The sequence below is a fragment of the Podarcis erhardii genome, assembly GCF_964252035.2.
Source record: "Podarcis erhardii genome assembly, chromosome: 13".
Taxonomy (NCBI): Eukaryota; Metazoa; Chordata; class Lepidosauria; order Squamata; family Lacertidae; genus Podarcis; species Podarcis erhardii.
The window spans coordinates 7,699,748-7,719,900 of NC_138502.1; the positions used below are offsets into that span (position 1 = coordinate 7,699,748).

Genomic DNA, 20,153 nt, shown 5'->3' on the forward strand with positions numbered 1-20,153 from the left:
CAGATGCTCTACAACTGAGCTACAGCCCTTCTCTAATTTCCACAGAAGTGGCAAGTTAGCATTTAGCACGTCCCATGCCTGAAACACTCAATTTTCATGGAGGAAGCAGAAACAGAAGGAGCATTCTGGGGAAAGCACCTTTGCAGGTGGAAGCAGGGAGCTCTCTATCATCCTTGGAGGTCTCATTTTGCAGGAGTGGGGGGTCTGCAGCCATTTAGATGTTGTCGAACTACAGCTCCCATCACCCAGGCCAGTAGCCATCTGGTTGGGGATGATGAAGGCTGGAGTCCAATGATATCTTGAGGGCCACAGGTCCTCCAACCCTGGATTAGATGGAACTTTCAGTCTGATCCAGAATGTATCTTTTGAAATGAAATTTCTGTTGGCTGGAGGGCATACACACTCATGCTTTTCGTAGATTGAAAATGACTTACTTGGCTCCACAACCAATCTTGTTCCTTTTCCAAAAGTGATTTTGTAATTGGAGCCTCCACTATTCACAGTCATACAGGCCATAACAAAAACCCAGCAGGTGTGTCTAGGACACTCGGGGACTACCTCCTCTCTCAAAAACATTCACCTGTATATCAACTATCCATGTTTTCAGCCCGAGGACCACATTCCCTGATGGGCAACTTTCCAGGCCAGTGGTGGGTGAGGCCAGAGGCATAAAGTGGGTGGGACCAAAGCAAAAGTGGGAGGAGCGACAGAGGTGCATAGAGGGTGAAACGCCAACAATGCGATGTCAATTTTAGTTTCTACTAGTTTCTAATTTTCCCAATCTTAACTTCACCTCTTTACATGTCTGCATCAATTCATGACTTTTTTTAAAAAAAAAGCCTTATGGAAATTCAATAAGTGTGAATTATGTAGTTTTGCACTAAAATACAAAGAGATCTATAACTTCCCAGCCCTTCTTATATTCAGGGATAAGGGATAAATTCAATGCAATTCACATTTAAAGGTGTGTTTACATGATTTGCACTTTCTAAAGCACCATGTAAAGCAAAACACTTCCATCCTTCAAAATTCACACTTCTCTCCAAATTTTGCATTGCAGTTCTCCTATCAAGTAATATGCTAGCATATGCTAGGCTAAGTTTGCATAAAGTTTAGCATATGCTAGGCTAAGTTTGCATAAAGTTTGCATAAAGCTGCATATAGTAATGAAAACAACACACAAAATGCATTATATTAGGGAAAATATAAATATTAGGGAAAATATGATTGGCAAAAATGTGTTTATTAGACAAAAATATGTATAAACTGTGTAAGGAGAAATTTGCACTTAAATGCTGATGAATTTTCAGGAGGAATCAAACTGATTTAGAAATGTGGAGGACAGGATTTTTGAGATTGGAAGAAAGAGAAAGAAATAAAAATGGAGAGATTTATCCATTTCCACTTGCTAACAGCTTCAAGTTTCAACTTTGGTGGTTCAAGATATTTGGGTGCCTGAGGGTGAAAACCCAAGAAGGGGTTCTTCCCATGGTCACATCCCTGACATACGTTTAAAGCACTATTATGCCAGACATGGAGAATCCTGGGAACTATCATTTTTTAAGGGTGCTTGAAACTCTTGGTCTTTGTGGTCAGCACCCCTTAACAAACTAAGAAACCTTCCCCGAGTTTCTTCAGGGGAAACCATGACTGTTAAAGTGGTATAAGGGTCTATATAATTTGTGGTGTGGATGTGACCCCTGACAACAATGCAATAAAAATAAATGAAAGAGCAGGAAATGATGCTACCTTTGATGGTATCCTGCCACAAAGAAGAGGGGCACAGGGAGGAAAGAAATGGAAAATAAATTCTGTCTGCTGTCACATTTGAAGAACTGGACAAATGAAGACAAACTGTGTATCTGAAGAAGTGTGCATGCACACGAAAGCTCATACCAAGAACTGACTTAGTTGGTCTTTAAGGTGCTACTGGAAGGAATTTGTTTTGTTTGGACAAATGAAGTGAGACTTACTGGGCAGGACAGTCAATCTTGTTCCTGATCCAAATGTCACCTTCTCACCAAAGCTCCTCACTGTGTTCTTCACCTTAACATAAACTCAAGAATTGCTACATCGACCAAAATAAAAAAATTCCTTCCAGTAGCACCTTAAAGACCAACTGAGTTTACTCAGTTGGTCTTTAAGGTGCTACTGGAAGGAATTTTTTTATTTTGTTTTGACCATGGCAGACCAACACGGCTACCTATCTGTACATCGACCAAGTATGAAGAGAGGGAAGTTTCTAAGATAGTCAAGCTGAATAATACACCATTATGAGATGTTGTATGGATGTTTGCTACATTTGTCTGCTATATAACTGAGGGCAGTGTTGGAGGTTTCTGGAAATGAGATGGGAAGAGTATCCTGAATTGCTGTGCGCAATACAAATACAAGACAAGGGAACTGAAAGAGCAGGGACTGGATGAGGTTGATGGGAATTGTAGTCCAAAGCGCCTGCAGAGTTCAAGTTTAGAGGAAGCTGCTCTATGGACTAGCCGTGCATATATCAGACCAAGTTTAATTGGTTAATTGGTTAATTGGTTTAAAAGAGGTTAGGGAAGGGGATCGTGATCACTCACAGTCACAAAATGAAATGAATTAAAGGCTAAAACTTACTTGGTTTCACAACCAGCTTCGTTCCACTTCCAAACGTGAGCTTAGTGTAGCCAGTGCCAGACCCACAGTGCTTCCTGCCTTGACAATAAAGTCCTCCCCATTTTAGTGGTTCCCATCTCAGCTTTCTTTCTTTTTTAAAAAGTAAGTCTCTAGTCCCCATGACTGAAATTATGGAACTCTTCCTACTGTAAATCTAAAGTCACGTTTCTCTACACTTCTGCAACCACATGACATTCATGTATTCTGTCTGGGATTATAGCAGAGGTGGGATGATTGCTGCTAACCTGTCATTGTGCCTTGAAGCAAGTAGAATTGTTGGGCATTGGGTAGAGATTTTTTTAAAAAGCAGATTGCATTTTAGTTAGATTTGATGGCTGTGATGGAGAATGTATGAAGAGCTCTGTTGCATCAGACCATCTAGTCTTGCAACCTGGTTTCACAGTACTGTACTCAATCACAAACAATACCAGAGCACTTTCTGACTTACGAACCCAGTAACTGATATTCAGAGGCATCCTTCCTCTGATATTGAAGGTGGCACATAGCCATCATGATAGCCTTCTCCTCCATTACAAAACAACAACTCCATAGTGTTTCTTGCAGAGCTATAGACAACTCATTTATTTCTATTTTTATGGAGTATAAAGGGTATAAAGGGACTACTGGAAAATATTGCACTGGAAGCCGACCTTTTTAAAGCAATAATGCAAGCAAAACAGAAAATGAATGAATTAACTGGTTTTGGGGGGAATGTTGCTGCTTTTGAGCAAACAAAGCAAACTTACGTGGCACGACAAGCAACTTTGTCCCAGATCCAAATGTCACCTTGTTTCCAAAATTTACACAGTGATTTCCCCTTTAGCATAAACTCATACAATGCAACAGAAGGGGGAGTGCACATATTGGAGAATACTTTGCACAAAGAACAACACTTCTGGGCCACATGAGTGGTAATTCCTACCTGCCCTGCCTCTAAGTCTAACATTGTCGTAGCATGAAAAGTTAGCCATATCTTCCCATTGTTTCCAATACAATCAAATGCTGAAGGAGACTGCCTGCGTTTTTTACTCACACTTTACCATGAATATTCATACTGGTACTTGGTTGCAAATTTTGAAGCAGTGCTCCTTTCAAAGGAGTTCACACACTGCTTTAGGATGTGCAAATTAGGCAGATTCATCTATAAATGCAAACTGGGCAGAATTCAACACCCATCCCTACTTGCAGGTGCAAGAGCCCTGAGGGATATTCTTATGATGCTGCTTTCCTACAGAATGGAAGGAGTCAACAGCTGAAACTTACTTGGTGTCACAACCAGTTTAGTTCCACTTCCAAAGGTTAGCTTGTAAGTGCCACTAGTATACTCACAGTGCTTCCTGCCTTAACAACAACAACAAAAAGACTCCAGCATATAAGAAGACTGGTGCAAGAATGAAATGGAATGCTTCCCCACACTTCTGCCACTTCACCCCAGAAAACCTGCTCTTTAGTTCTACATTTGAACTGCAATTCCTGGAAACATCAATGTTGTTTGTGCCAATTCAGCACTAAAGATCAGGTTTCCCCAGGGGAAAGAAGATGGGCAAACGGGTGTGCAAAAAAGCCCTAAGAGGGGAATGGTGAAAGGAGGGATTATATTTTATCTGTGTGGCTGTTTTCAAGGAAACAAAACAAACTTACAGAGCAGGACAAACAATCTTGTCCCAGATCCAAATGTCATCTTCTGACCTTAATCCACACTGTTATTTTCACTTTAGTGTAAACCACGGTTTCCCAAACTTGGATCTCCAGCTTTTTTTGGACTACAATTCCCATCATCCCTGACCACTGGTCGTGCTAGATAGGGATGATGCGAGTTGTAGTCCAAAAACAGCTGGAGACTCAAGTTTGAGAAACCCTGGCGTAAACTCATACAGTGCAACATCTGTGGTCATCTGCATATTTGGAAATACTTCGCATACAAACCATTCTTCTGGGTGGCATCAATGAACCTACCTATCTGCCCTGGCCTGCTCCTTCTGTTGTTCTGCCCAAAAGTCTAATGTTGTAACAGAGTGGGAAGTTATCCATATATTTCCACTGTTTCCAATGCAGTCTGGTGTTGGAATACACTGCCTGCCTCATTTGCAGCCCTGTTAATCCCTTAATCCTTTGAGTAAAACCATTTTGGGTGTATTTACAGTTCTGGGTCGTTGTTGGAAACTGAATGCTGAGCTAAATGGGAAGTGATATGTTTTCTGAACCCATTAGCTATATTTTCTTCTTCCAATGACCAGGGTTACGATTAATAAAAGGTTACCCTTTTTATAATGATTCAGGCTAAAAAAACTATTCCCCACTTCAAAGTAGATTGTTGGAAATCCCACTGTGATCATTAGTTCACCTGTAGTTCTTCATAACTACAGAACTTTTTCCCACATTTGCTGCTATTTCAGTGCCTCAATTTCTCATCCCGCCCCCATCTTAAATTCAGTTCTTCACATTTCCTAATCACTTTCCAAATTCCCAGACCTAAACTGGAAATGGGGGGATTTAACCTTCGCCATGCAAAGAAGATGCTCAGCTCTTGCAGTATTTCTACATTTCTATGCTATATTATGGTCAGACAACATAAGCTTAACACATGAGCTTTTGTGTAGCTAATAGCTAAGTATGTTTATTTAATGGGTACTGGTGGCAGCAAGAGATTTACTTTAAATGCTTGGTGCTCACTAGTTAGCTTCCTAATGGTCCAAGTATTGTCAGATTTGCTAATTTGCAAGGGAGAGAGCCGAGTTAAGGGCATGGTGATGTTTTGGGTGAAATGATGCTGTTTTGGAGACTAGCACTATCTGCCTGGTTGTTCTCCTGTGCTCATACAGTAAAAACTGAGAATTTTTTGGGGGGTGTGCAAGTGTCAGGGAAAATACCCAGAGCTGCTATTTCTAGCAAAATTGGAGGAATTTAAGAGCTGAAACTTACTTGGAGTTACAACCAGCCTAGTTCCGCTTCCAAAGGTTACTTTGTAAAGACCAGTGCCAGACCCACAATGTTTCCTGCCTTGACAAAAATTGCCCTGGGAACAAGGAGAAGGCTGACACAAAAAATGAAACTGAAAGGGGTGAATGTTTTGCTCCTGGATTTTAGATACCCATGCTGAATAACATTGCAAACATTCCCTTTAAAGCAACTGTAGCAAAGATAAGAAGAAATATATATTTTCCCCATTTATCATCCAGCTGAACTTCTGCATCTAGGCGGCCACTGTTAGTTACATAATGCTAGAACACAGAGGCATCAGTCTGAACTGATAAATCGATCAAGTTCAGCTTGAACAGGCTAACATGAAACGGGCTCCCCTATGAGCTTAAAGTTTCTGCTACTCATATTTTATGTCTCTCCACCTAGAAGCAATCAAAGACGCTTTGGCAAGAAACCCAGAAAATCAAAAAGGTTCCCCTCATGGTTGCAGAAATGCAATAACAAACTGAATAATGTAATGGTTCTCTTCGTAGTATCCTACAATCAAAGGTGAATAGAAAGGGAACCGAAAAGGCAATCTACTTGCTACTAGGTGTGCAGTTTCAGGCAAACAGAAGAGACTTACGAGGCTGGACAGTCAACCTGGTTCCAGAGCCAAATATAATCTTGTAACCATCGTTAACACAGTGGTTCATGCTTCAACATAAACTCATGCAGTGATGCAGATCCCAAGACAGGCTCTGGGATTGTAAACCAAAATGATATAATACACTTTGCACTTAAAAAAAAAAGCTCCTAAATTTTAGAGTGCAAAGAACCCCTAATTTTCTACCCCCCAAAATGGAACCCAGTTTAAGCTGATCTTTGCAAGCTTGAGAAACCTTCTTCTCCATAGACTTTAGATGAGATTCTCAGTATCTTGTAAAATGAATTTACAAAGAAATGAGTATGAGACCATCTTTGTCTTTATAGGAATTGGCATTGGTAATATTTATAAGACTTTTAGACAGGGACCACAGCATTTTGCTATTCTTGTAACCCTAGCACACTGTCAGCATGTAATTGAAAGTATAGTAACTAACAGGGGATTTGGGGGGGCACCTTAAAGTCTAACAAATCATGCAATGATATATTTGCTGGCTTCTAAGATGCCTTGTTCTTTATGCTGCAACAGACAGACACAGCAGCCTCGGGAAGACAGGAAATATAGAAATATATATCTCCCATAGCTGTTTCTATTATTGTCATCATACAATGAGAGATGACATTTGCTATAGCTAGCTGATGTCTGTTTAGTGGGCACTGATGGCTACAAGACCCATAACCTTTACTAGTTATTGAGTATGAAGAAACCACTTTGACCATTTGGAATGTAAGCAGCTCTAAGGGCTCTAAGGGAGCAATGATCCTTTGGGGAAATCGATGCTGCTTTGCAGACTAGCACTGCCAACCTAGCTGCTCCCTTGTGCTCAACTTGGATAAGATACAGACCAAGGTTTTTTGTGGGGGGTCTGTGTGTGCAAGTGTGTGTAAGGATCTTCTATTTTCTAGCAGAATTCATAGGTGAAACTTACTTGGAGTCACAAGAAGTTGCGTTCCACTTCCAAAGGTAATTTTGTTAAAACCACCAGTATACCCACAGTGTTTCCTGCCTTGACAAAAATGTCTGATGCTCTTGAGATACTGGTGTCTCTTTGCCGGCTACCATGGTCAGGCTTATTTTTCCTCTGTACTCAACTTGGATAAGAAAGGCAAAAAAGCTGGGATACAGCAGTCGGTAGAGCATGAGGCCCTAAATCCCAGGGTTGTGGGTTTGAGCCCCATGTTGGGCAAACCAATTCCTGCAAAGCAGAGGGCTGGACTAGATAACTCTCATGGTCCCTTCCAACTCTACAATTCTATGATTCTATGATTTTAAGTATTTGGGGTTTCAGTTAGAAGGGAGATGCTATCCTGAACTGCTTTTCACAGCAGAATGTCAGGAACAAAGGGCCAGATTCTTCACAAAAGACAGAATCTAAGGTTGCTTCCAGATGACCTGTTTATTGGGCGTTCATTGTGAGGAGGTCACATGGCATAAGAAGAGGCTGCTGCATGAGGTCAAAGGCCCATCTTGTTCAGTATCTTCTTCTAATAGTGGCCAAATATATGTCCATTGTGGGAAACCCAAAAGCAGGACTTGGGCACTTGTGATTCCCAACAACTGGTATTCAGAGGCATATACTAGCCTCTGAAAATGGCAGTAGTACATAGGCATCATGGCTAGGAGCCACTGATAGCCTTACCCTCCATAAAGGCTTATATGAAGCCACTCGAAGCCATGCTATCCTCACTTTCAAGTGCATTTTCTTAGTGCAAAAGTATTGGGTGGTTTTTTTTGGGGGGGGGGGAATCCAATTTGTTGTGCAACAGTGTCAAATCCACTTAAATCCTGTAACCTGAATTTGCTGCTATGCAATTGGACCTCACCCACAAAATAGTGACAGATTGAAAGCACCCTAAGGGGGAATGGTGATACTATCTGTTCATAGATGCTCACCCTGAATATTCTGCTTGGCAACAATTATTTGGGGAAGGTACAAGTGTGTGTGGTGTGGAAGGATTTTGCAGACGGCTAACAGCTAGCAAGATGGAAGAAAACAAGAGCTGAAACTTACTTGGTGTTACAAGCAGTTTGGTCCCACTTCCAAAGGTTAGCTTATTGAAGCTGCCACTAGACCCACAGTGTTTCTTCCCTTGACAAAAACTGCTCAAGAGGGAAGGAAGAATCTAACTGGAGAGTGGAACTACCTAAGAGGTGAAGGAATGGCAATGCCGTTGAATTCATAAAATTCCCCTCACTTCTGTTCCAGTGGTGTAGTAGTGAATTCTGAGGTGCAGACACTTTTCCTGACAAACCTCCATGCCACACTCTTTCTAAGGCTATACACCGAAAATGAATTTTTGACCTGTTCAGACCTTGGCTGCACTTACAGCATACATTTAAATCACTGTGATACCACTTTAAACAGGCATAGCTTTCCCCAAAGAATTCTGGGAGCTGTAGTGGCACTGCCACGACATCCATACCCTCATCCCCATCATCAAATGTAATAATTTGCTTTAACTCAGTTCTGGCATTTCTCGGGTGGGTGCCATTGCCATTATAAGAGAAGAAGGGAGGTGTTCCTGGTGAGTTCAGGCACCTCTTTTTCTAGAAAAATAGCACTGGGGACATCATCATCATCATCATCAATTTTATTCCTTATACCCCACCCATCTGATTGGGTTGTCCCAGACACTCCCAACATATATAAAGACATCATAAAACATAAAACATTTTTAAAACTTCCCTATACAGGGTTGCCTTCAGATGTCTTCTAAAGGTTTTCTAGTTACTTATCTCCTTGGCTTGGGGGTCACATAACTCCATACCTTCCAACATTTCTGCAATGAAACTAAGGACATCTTACCATGCTCTCCTACATCTCATCGATGAAAATAGGGATGTCCAAAGGGAAACCAGAACATTCTGGGAATCAAACCAGAAACCAGGATGGTGTCTGTAAATATGGGACTGTCCCTGGAAAATAGGGACACTTGGAGGGTCTGATCTACTCCAGCATCCCATTTTCACAGTGGCCAAGCAGATGCTCAGATGGGAAACCTGCAAACAGAACTTCTCCTCTACCATGGCTGCCAGCAACTGGGATTCAGAACAATAATGCCTCTCAACAGTGGAGGAGGAACATAGCCATGTTGGGCAGCACCCACTGTTGGTTTTTTCCTCTCTGACCTACAGTCATTAATCACTGAATCTCTTGTGACTGGGAGGTCTATTCCATTCTCATACTAGTCAACCCACAGCGATCACAAAATCAATTGCTGAGATGGTCATGCTCTTCCTACGTTGTCAGAGACAGTACAAGTATGTCTCTGGGTACCAGTTGTTGTGAATCACAAGTGGGGAGAATGCTGTTGGCAGCTTCCCCTTCTGGGCATCTAGTTGGAAACTGAGAGAACAGAATGCTGGACTAGATGGGTCTTTGGCCTAATCTAGTAGGGCTCTGACATAGGCAAACTCGGCCCTCCAGATGTTTTGGGACTACAACTCCCATCATCCCTAGCTAACAGGACCAGTGGTCAGGGATGATGGGAGATGTAGTCCCAAAATATCTGGAGGGCCGAGTTTGCCCATAGCTGTCAACAGTTCCCTTTTCTTGCAAGGAATCCTATTTGGAATAAGGGAATTTCCCTTTAAAAAAGGGAAACGTTGACAGCTATGGTTTGCCTATGCCTGCAATAGGGCTCTGGCATTTCTTAAGTATGAATTAATTGCATAACATTTCAAGTCCTCCTTAGTCAGTCCACCACAAAATATGATACTTACTGGGATTCACCCTCAGAATGGTTCCTTTACCAAAGATAATATTTCTTGCAGCTGTATTCACACAGTGATTGGAGGCCCTTCAAAAACTTTTTAAAAAAGACTTCCTGACAAGTCTTTTGGGATCAGATCTGCAGCAACAGCTGAAGCAAAATTCTAAAGACCTTCAGAATACAGTGGAATGTTCCAGGTAAGCCTGGAAAAAGTCCTTCAAAACTTTAAATATTCATATATCAAATCCTGAAATTTTGATTTGGGGAATTCTCCTTCCTCTTACCCCAAGATATTCACATGAAATTTCAGAATTCAAGAAAGAGAATTAAAAGCTCCACAGTCAAACCTGATATGTACAAGTAGTGAGATTTTCCTCACTACCACGTTTTTGATAAAAAGAATAACTAATAATAATATCACCCATCCGAATCCAGGAAAGGTAAGCACTATTATCACACCCACACCACATATTTAAAGCGCATTTAACACACATTGAAAGCAAATGATTTTCTCCAAAGAAACCTGGGAACTGTCATTTGTTAAGGGTGCTGGGAATTGTAGCTCTGTGAGGATGAAACTAAAGTATCCAGGATCCTTTGAGGGAAGACATGTATTTAAATGTTTGGTGTGGATATGGCCCAAGGGTTGTATCCAACTAAGGCCTTCTCAGAAGAGACCCACTGAAATGAATGACCTTAAGTTAGTCATGTTCATTAACTTCAATGGGTCTACTCTGAGTTGGATACAACCCTATCCAATACAACCCTCTGTTTCCTCAGAAGTAAGTCTCATTTCAGTATCGTTTTGTCTAAGCAGAAATATCCTCATCTCTCCAGCCCGATAGATTGCTTTACTCTCTAGGTACTCTTGCCTCCAGACAGGAGAGATTCAAGCACATACTAGGCATTTAAGTTTGCATAATTAAAAAAGCATAAAGTGCACTGATACGAAACATCCACCTTTAAAAAAAAAGAAAAAGAAAAGATGAGGATATGCACCGAAAATTTGGATGCACCAATGATTAACTGGGAAGCCTATCAGGATGAATCCTCATTGTTGTACAACCTCCCTGGAAACAACTCAGAATGAATCTTCATTAAAAGCATAGTCTAACCTCTATGTTAGATTTGTGCAAGCAAATCAGGACAAATACTCAAAAAAGGAGTCATCTGAAGGAGCTCCATCTCCACCATGAAACTTACTAGGTGAGATGAGAAGTCTTGAGCCACCACCAAAGACGAGTTTGTTACCAGCTCCAACATTCACACAGTGGTTGAGTCTAAGACAAAAACTCCAGCAAGGGTACTAGACACTGGTGTACTGGTCACTTATCATGCAGAAAAACAAAAAAACAAAACACCTCAGGATCAGGGATTGTGGAAGCCATCCAGAATGAGTTCCAGTAAATGGCTACAGTTTTCTAAGCAGGCCCCATTCACTTCAATGGATGGAAAGGAAGGTCTGAACGGGACAGAGGTCTGAAAGGAATACTTTGGGAATGCAGATGTGTGTAACATGGGGAAAATAATTCTGAATGTTCGTTATCTTGAACAATGAAATTAATGTAGGCTTAAGAAACTTACTTGGTGTCACAATCAGTCTAGTCCCACTGCCAAAGGTGTACCTGTAGCCTTGGGAGTCCCACAGTATTTCCTGCCTTGACAAAAATCACCCTGGTGAACTGTGTAGTCTAGAACTGGGTGAGTGAAATCTAGAACTGGGGAGGTGGAGGTGGGGGGGAACATTCACAGATTTTCAGATATCCAAGCTGAGGACTCCTTTCCAAAAGAGAAAGTTCCCTTCTCTTCACTAGAAACCGAAATGGAGGCACCCAATTTCAAGGATAAGGTAGCATTGCATCTGCTTTCTACTGGAATTAACCTCCTAATTTTGTACACTTTTCAGGACTCAGCAAGGCCAATAAACGAGCATCTGCATTGCAATGCAGAAGGCCACATATTCAACCCCTGGCATCCCCAAGTAATATTGGTGAAGGCTCCTGCCTGAAATTCTGGATAGCAGCTACCAATCACTCTAGTCTAGACAATACTGAACTACATGGTCCAACTTCATATGGACTAGTTGCCTATGGTCCTGTTGTCTCACAGTCTTCCAGTTTTAGTGCACGCATTTCAACTTCCATTTCTTAAAATCTCTAGTCCTCTTGATGGAAACTGCCTCCTGCTCCTACTGAAAAAATCTCAACTCTCGCTTGCACTTCTGCACCTTCTGCAGATGTGACTTCTCCTCTGAGCTCCATATTTGCTAGAAAACACGGGGTACTGTGGTTCTAAGCAAGGGAGAGAGCTGAATGGGGTTCTAAGGTCACGCTGATGCTCAACTTGGGTGAGATAAAGACCAAGTATTTGGGGCTGCAAGCATGTGGGGAGATGCTCTTAGCTGCATTTTTCTTTTCGTTTAGAAAAATGGAAGGAATTAAGATCTGGAACGTACTTGGAACCACCACCAATCTCGTTCCACTTCCAAAGATTGGCTTGGAAGCAGCATTGCCATACCCACAGTGTTTCCTGCCTTGACAAAAATGGTTCAGAATGCAAGAAGAAGGGATCTGGTTCACAGAGGCAATTCTGATATTCCTATAGCAGGGTGGGCATTTGTTCTACTTCACAGAGGATAATCTGAGTAAATGTTAGCTGAATTCTACCCATTATCTCTACAAAAGCATCTATTCATATAGATTAGCATATGCAAGTTATATGCAAACCAGCTTCCATTTCTGCCACTTTTTAGTAATGCATGTACTCTTTTATATATGTGGTTTATTTTTTTGGCAGTGCATAACTGGACATCGTATCCTATTTTTTGGCATGAGTAGGCAGAGCAGAGGTGAGAATGTTTCCCTTCCCTGAATAAGATTTATTGTTAATACAGAGAGAGAAAGAGAGCAAGAGAGGGCACACAAAAATGATAACTAGGTTATTTGTAACCATCTTTAACAATCAGCTAAATGACTCTTTTTGCTCCATTAGTTAGTAAAGGAAATCAAGCATGAGACTTACTAGGATTCACCTGCAAAAGGGTTCCCCCGCCAAAGACCACTTTTGTGTTTGTATTCCCACAGTGACAGGAAGCCCTTCAAAAACCCCTCTAGCACCCTTCTCTCCTTGACTACCTAAGGCTCATTAAGGCTGGCTTTCAAGGCAAGAGTTGAAATGAAACACAACCCACATTTAATTGTCCTGCTGCAGTTTTCAACAGCTCTTGTTTTCAGCATTGCTGCATTTCAGTCCTATATATGGTCACCTTACAGTGCGGTCATCTTGGATGCTTCATATTGGAAGCCAATCCCACTGCAGTCAATGGGGCTTACTCCCAAGTAAGCATGCACGGGATTGCAGTGTTAGGCAGTGTTCGAAATTCCCCAGGTACTAGGCACGTTTTCCTACTGGCACAGGTCCAATTGCAACTACGTGGAGATTTCTGGGTGTCAGGTTGGCAAACATGGCTTGAAAACTTCTGCCTTTTCCATTTCCATTTTCACTGTGTGTATTTCTGCTTCTTCCCACCATTTAAATCAAGGGTTAAGAAACCTTTTTCAGCCATGGGCTGGTCCACCATCCCTCAGACCATGTGGTGGGCCAGACTATATTTTGGAATGAAAATGAACGAATTCCTATGCCCCACAAATAATCCAGAGATGCATTTTAAATAAAAGGGCACATTCTACTCATGTAAAAACACGCCGATTCCCGGCTGGATTTAGAAGGCAATTGGGCTGGATCTGGCCCCTGGGCCTTAGGTTGCCTACCCCTGATCTAAATCATAGTAATTATTTCTAAAACTCTGGCTAGCAAGGGAGAGAGTTGAGTGGTTCTCCTGTGCTCATCTTAGAAGAAATAAAGACCAGGTTAGTGTGTGGGAGGATATCCTAACCTGATTTTTTATGTTTTTGTTTTTTTAAAAATGGAGGGAATGAAGATCTGAAACTTACTTGGGGTCACAACCAGTCTACTTCCACTTCCAAAGCTTGGCTTGCCAACACCACCATTGCCATACCCACAGTGTTTCCTGCCTTGACAAAAATTGCCCCATGCACAAGGAAAATAGATATGGGTCTTTACAGTGGACAGTCTCTGCTGAGTAATAAGTTACTTGAATTTCTAGCAGTGCAAAATTCAGCACCCTATCCTATAGTAGTTACAAAATATTAACAACAGATCAGTATTTTCAACATAGTATAATAGCAGTGAAAATGACTCACTTCCCCAAATAAGATTTATTGCTAAATAAAACCCTACACCTATCACTGGGTCATTAGCAACCATCCTTAACAATTAGTCACATTAAACTTTTTCCTTCAACTGTTAGCAAAGAAAACCAACCATAGAACTTACTGAAATCCAGTGCTCCCCCCCCCAAAAAAATGTTTAGGTGTACTCTCATTTTCCTACTCATATTGAAATACTGCCCCTCAATGAGGCCAAACTTAGATTCACAAAATGTTTAGGGGTATGCGTCCCCCTGCATCCCCCCAGAAAAAAGTACTGCTTAAATTCACTTGCAGACGAGTTCCTCTACCAAAGACCACCTTTGTGTTTGCATTCCCACAGTGCTATGAAGCCCTTAAAAAAGGCGTATTGCACCTTGCAATCCCTGACCACCTAAATTTTCTTAAGGTTGAATTTTGAAACACATACTGTAATATAATCCAACATATATTTCCTTTTGCTGATGCAGCTTTTAGTTGATCACTTTTAAAAAAAAACCTCATTTTTTTGTCCTATAGATGGTCATTTTATGGTATAATCATATGCAAGCTTACTCAGAAACCAGTCCCACTGGGTTTAATGGGGCTTACTCCCAAGTAAGCACACACAGACTGTTTTAGGCGACATTTCATTGCTATAAGCTCCCTGCAAACAAGTCAGGTTGAAAGCTTAATAATAATAATAATAATAATAAATTTATTATTTATACCCTGCCCATCTGTCTGGGTTTCCCCAGTCACTCTGGGCTGCTTCCAACAAAATATTAAAATACAATAGTCCTACAGATATTAAAAGCTTCCCTAAACAGGGCTGCCTTCAGATGTCACCTAAAAGTCTGGTAGTTGTTTTTTTCCTTTGACATCCGATGGGGGGCATTCCACAGGGCAGGGGCCACTACCAAGAAGCCCTCTGCCTGGTTCCCTGTAACCTCACTTCTCGCAGGGAGGGAACTGCCAGAAGGCCCTTGGAGCTGGACCTCAGGCAGAACGATGGGGTGGAGATGCTCCTTCAGGTATACTGGGTCGAGGCAGTTTAGGGCTTTAGAGGTCAGCACCAGCACTTTGAATTATGCTCGGAAACATACTGGGAGGTCTCGGCGGATGTTGCACTGCACACAGAGATTGGGCAAATTTGGTGCACACTATCAAGAAGAGGTTATCTGAGAGTTACCCAAGTGCTTTTGGGGTGGAGGAGTCTTTGTGGTGTGGGAGGGCATCCCTGAACTGCTACAACAGACTGGAATGAAGAGCTGAAACTTACTTGGGATCACAGCCAGTCTGGTTCCACTTCCAAAGATTAACTTCTCTGCACCCCCACCATAACCACAGTGTTTCCTGCCTTGACAAAAATTACTCAGCACAAGGTTCTGGGCTAAGTTCTTGTGGCAAGGTGAGGATGCACCCTAATTTGCAGATGCAAGGCTCCATTTGGTGAGTTGTAAGAGGACAGTCTTCTGTTTGAAAGTGTTCCCTATTTGAAAGACTGTCTGGTCAAAATCCAGTTAAAAAAATGAAGACCCCCTAAGAAGGGACACTATAGAATTGTAGAGTTGGAAGGGACTTTGAGGATCATCCAGTCCAACCCCCTGCAAAAAAGGAATATGCAACCATCCCATACAGGGATCGAACCTGCAACCTTGGTGTTATCAGCACCACATTCTAACCCACTGAGCTGTCCAAGGAGATCCATGAGGTTGCTGATCATCCACAGCTCGCATCTAAAAACTAGACAGTAGGCTGAGCAGGCACACAACTCACAATGAAAAAAATATGTTGGTTCTCTTAAAAAAAATAAGATAGAAGGATGATTTTTAAAATTCCATCTATTAATAATAAAAAAATAGCACATGCAAATTTTACACAAACTGGCACCATCTTTTGATATTTTGGGGGTGATACATTCCCTCCTGGCTGGGTGTGTGTGCATAATTGGGTGCCCAGTCTTATATGGTAAAGATTACTAAGTAATAAAGAATAGTTTCATAAACTACTTTGAGATTTTTGTTTTGTTTTCTTCAATCAAGTGGTGCATAGATTTTATGAAATTAATAAATATAAATAAATAACCGGGTCATTTGCGATTGTCTTTAACAATCAGGCACATGAGACTTTGGGCTGCATCTCTTAGCAGAGAAAATCAGCCATGAAACTTACTGGGATTCACCTGCAGAAATGTTCCTACACCAAAGATCACCTTTCCTCCATTGATATTCCCACAGTGATCTGAAGCCTTTCAAAAAGCCCTTGATGTCCCTGACTGCTTGAGATACATTAAGGCTGAGTTTCAAAGCAAGAGTTCAAATCCAATCCAATCGACATTTCATTTTGCTGATGCTCTTTATTTTTGGTCACTATTGCTTTAAGCATTCCTAGTTATTGCCGTATAGCTGGCCTTTTTACGATGGAATCATGGGCATGATTGCTTGGAAGGCACCCCCACTATCTTCAATGGGGCTTACCCCCAAGTAAGCATGTACAGGCTGTGTGGGCTGTATATTACTCCTTGACGTGAGATTTGTATAGCCTCCCTGCAAACAAATAAGACTGAACGCTTAATAAACCATGGGTATCATATCACACGTGCACACTGCAATTTTGTGCACAACATCAGAATGAGAGCTCAATAAACAGGTTGCCTGGAAGTGATCCAAATTCTTTTTCCCCCCTTTTGGGAGGGGTTGCTTATTATGGGAGGGTATACTTGAACTTCTGCAACAGAATGTGTATCTGAAGAAGTGTGCATGCACACGAAAGCTCATACCTAGAACTAACTTTTGGTCTTTAAGGTGCTACTGGAAGGAATTTTTTGTTTTGAGAATGGAAGAAATAAAGAGTTCAAACTTACTTGGAGTCACCACCAATCTAGTGCCTCTTCCGAAGACTGGTTTATAGCCAGACCCTGAGACCCACAGTGTTTCCTGCCTTGACAAAAATTGCCTGCCTTCAGAAAAATTGCCCAGAGTTCAAGAATACAGTGGTACCTTGGTGTACAAACTTAATCCATTCTGGAAATCCATTCTTAAACCAAGGCGTTCTTAAACCAAGGCGTGCTTTCCCATAGCAGCGGGGGACTCCATTAACAAATGGAACACACTCAACATGTTCTGCTTCCAAGGCAAAGTTCACAAACCAAAACACCTGCTTCCAGGTTTGCAGCGTTCGTAATCCAAGTTGTTCATAAACTAAGCTGTTCTTAAACCAAGGCACCACTGTAAATAGAAAAATGAGTGAACCATGGAATGATAGGTCAGGGGAATGTGAAGGCTCTCCAATTCCTACTCAAAAGGGTGGGGGGCACCTCCTTGCTTCAGTTCCCAAGCAGCCCACTTTCCACTGAGAATCAAACTTTTTGTCTGGTCTCAGCAGGGTCAAATAAACAACAAAGCATCCTCATAACAACAAGTCACACAAAGACTCACTCACTGTAGTTCATTGTGGTCCCCCCACCCCAAGATTATGTTGATGGTTTGGGGGACTGATGCTGTTCCATTTAGAGGAGATAAACACTAAATTCTTGGGAGTGCATGAGTGAATATCAAGACTTGCATTTTTTAAAAAGAAAGAAAAAAATGGAAGGGATTAAGAGCTGAAACTTACTTGGGGTCACAACCAGTCTCGTTCCACTTCCAAAAGTTAGTTTGCCTGCAGTACCACTGCCATAACCACAGTGTTTCCTGCCTTGACAAAAATTGCTCAGCATATGAGGAGAATGGGTGTGGGTCTGGTCCATGGAGGCCAATTCTAATATTCCTATTTCTCCTATTGAATCTATTCATAATAATTAGCATATGCAAATTTTGCACACATCAGAGTGCATCTTCTTCCATGGTGCGTCCCCTCCTTTTGTGGTGCATGACTGGGCATCCTTAAATATCCTTAAATATCATAGGATGCCAGGCAAAGCCCTTATCTGTGGACATTTAGAAGTGGGTGCGATATTTAAAAAGTATTTCTTTTTCCTTTTGGTTTTAACGTATTCATGTGGGAGCTTTCGTTTGCCTGTTTGCTTTGGGTTGCCCTGGGCAAGATAAAAGCAACTAGCAAATTAATCAAACAAATAAGGTAAAGGTAAATGTACCCCTGCCCATACGGGCCAGTCTTGACAGACTCTAGGGTTGTGCGCCCATCTCACTCAAGAGGCCGGGGGCCAGCGCTGTCCGGAGACACTTCCGGGTCACGTGGCCAGCGTGACAAAGCTGCATCTGGCGAGCCAGCGCAGCACATGGAAACGCTGTTTACCTTCCCGCCAGTAAGCAGTCCCTATTTATCTACTTGCACCTGGAGGTGCTTTCGAACTGCTAGGTTGGCAGGCGCTAGGACCGAGCAACGGGAGCGCACCCCGCCGCGGGGATTAGAACCGCCGACCTTTCGATCGGCAAGCCCTAGGCACTGAGGCTTTTACCCACAGCGCCACCCGCGTCCCAATCAAACAAATAATCCTATCCAAATGGTAAAGGTTACATGTATTAATAAAATACCAATATTATGAACACGACTAGACAGGGGTGCGGTGAGAATGACTCCCTTGCCTTTAAAAAGTTGATTTTTTTAAAAGGCCCCAACACAACCCACATTCATTATTGGGTCATTTGCAACTGTCCACGACAATTAGCCACACAACACTTTTAGCTCCATCTGTTAGCAACGAAAATCAGCCATGAAACTTACTGGGATTCACCTGCAGAACGGTTCCCCTGCCAAAGACCACATTTTTTGTGTTTGCATTCCCACAGTGATCTGAAGCTTTTCAAAAAGCCCTCTTCTTGCCACTGCTGTCCCTGATTAGCTAAAGTCCTTTAAGGCTAGGGTTTGAAAAAAAGAGCTGAAATGCAACGCAACCCACATTTCATTTTGTTGATATGGATGTTAACTCCTCTTGCTTTAATCATTCATAGTTTACATCCTATTGTTGGTCTTTTTAGGGCACAATCTTATGCATGCTGGCTCAGAAGCTATTCCCTCTGTGTGCACTGGGGCTTACTCCCAAGTAAGTGTGCACAGGCTGTATTTTATTGCTTGATGTTACACTGTACAATCTCCCCACAAATGAATTGGGTTGGAAGCTTAATAAACCATGGATGTTATCTCTCTCACACACAAACCTTTACCCAGCTTGCACACTATTGGGAGAAAAGCGATGACAAACATAGACAGCATCTTAAAAGGCAGAGACACCACCTTGCCGACAAAGGTCCATATAGTTAAAGCTGTGGTTTTCCCAGTAGTGATGTATGGAAGTGAGAGCTGGACCATAAAGAAGGCTGATCGCCGAAGAATTGATGCTTTTGAATTATGGTGCTGGAGGAGACTCTTGAGAGTCCCATGGACTGCAAGAAGATCAAACCTATCGATTCTGAAGGAAGTCAGCCCTGAGTGCTCACTGGAAGGACAGATCCTGAAGCTGAGGCTCCAATACTTTGACCACCTCATGAGAAGAGAAGACTCCCTGGAAAAGACCCTGATGTTGGGAAAGATTGAGGACACAAGGAGAGGGGGACGACAGAGGATGAGATGGTTGGACAGTGTTCTCGAAGCTACCAGCATGAGTTTGATCAGACTGCAGGAGGTAGTGAAAGACAGGAGTGCCTGGCATGCTCTGGTCCATGGGGTCACGAAGAGTCAGACACAACTAAACGACTAAACAATAACAACAACAAGAAAATGAATGCCTGAAAGACCTACATTTTTGGTTGTTGGTTGGGTTTTTTTGGTGGGGGGGGTGTTTATGGTGTAGGAGGCTATCCCCAAACTGTTACAAAAGAATGGAAAGAATAAAGAACTGAAACTTACTTGGGGTAACAACCAGTCTAGTCCCACTTCCAAAGACTGGCTTATAGGCACCGCTCTGTTTCACACAGTGCTTCCTGCCTTCACAAAAACTGCCCAGATCTCAAGAAGAATCAGAACAGCTAGCTACCCATGGAGCCCAGTGCTTTTTTTTCCTGTTAAAAATGTTTAGGGGTACTCTCATTTTGACTCAAGAAAATG

At 42.1% G+C, this 20,153-nt stretch overlaps 1 protein-coding gene across 7 annotated transcripts in view; it reads right to left on the minus strand.

Moving 5' to 3' along the window:
* The window catches only part of LOC309326639 (T cell receptor alpha chain MC.7.G5-like), a 142,626-nt gene that overhangs the window by 23,017 nt on the left and 99,456 nt on the right, over positions 1 to 20,153 (minus strand). Inside the window, exon 3 of one of the 7 annotated variants that reach the window (XM_081835512.1) lies at positions 17,763 to 17,818. The exons of the other annotated variants lie outside the window; for them this stretch is intronic. Within the exon in view, the coding sequence (XP_081691638.1) occupies positions 17,763 to 17,818 (56 nt within the window). The remainder of the gene's footprint in view (positions 1 to 17,762; positions 17,819 to 20,153) is intronic. 7 annotated transcript variants of the gene reach the window in all.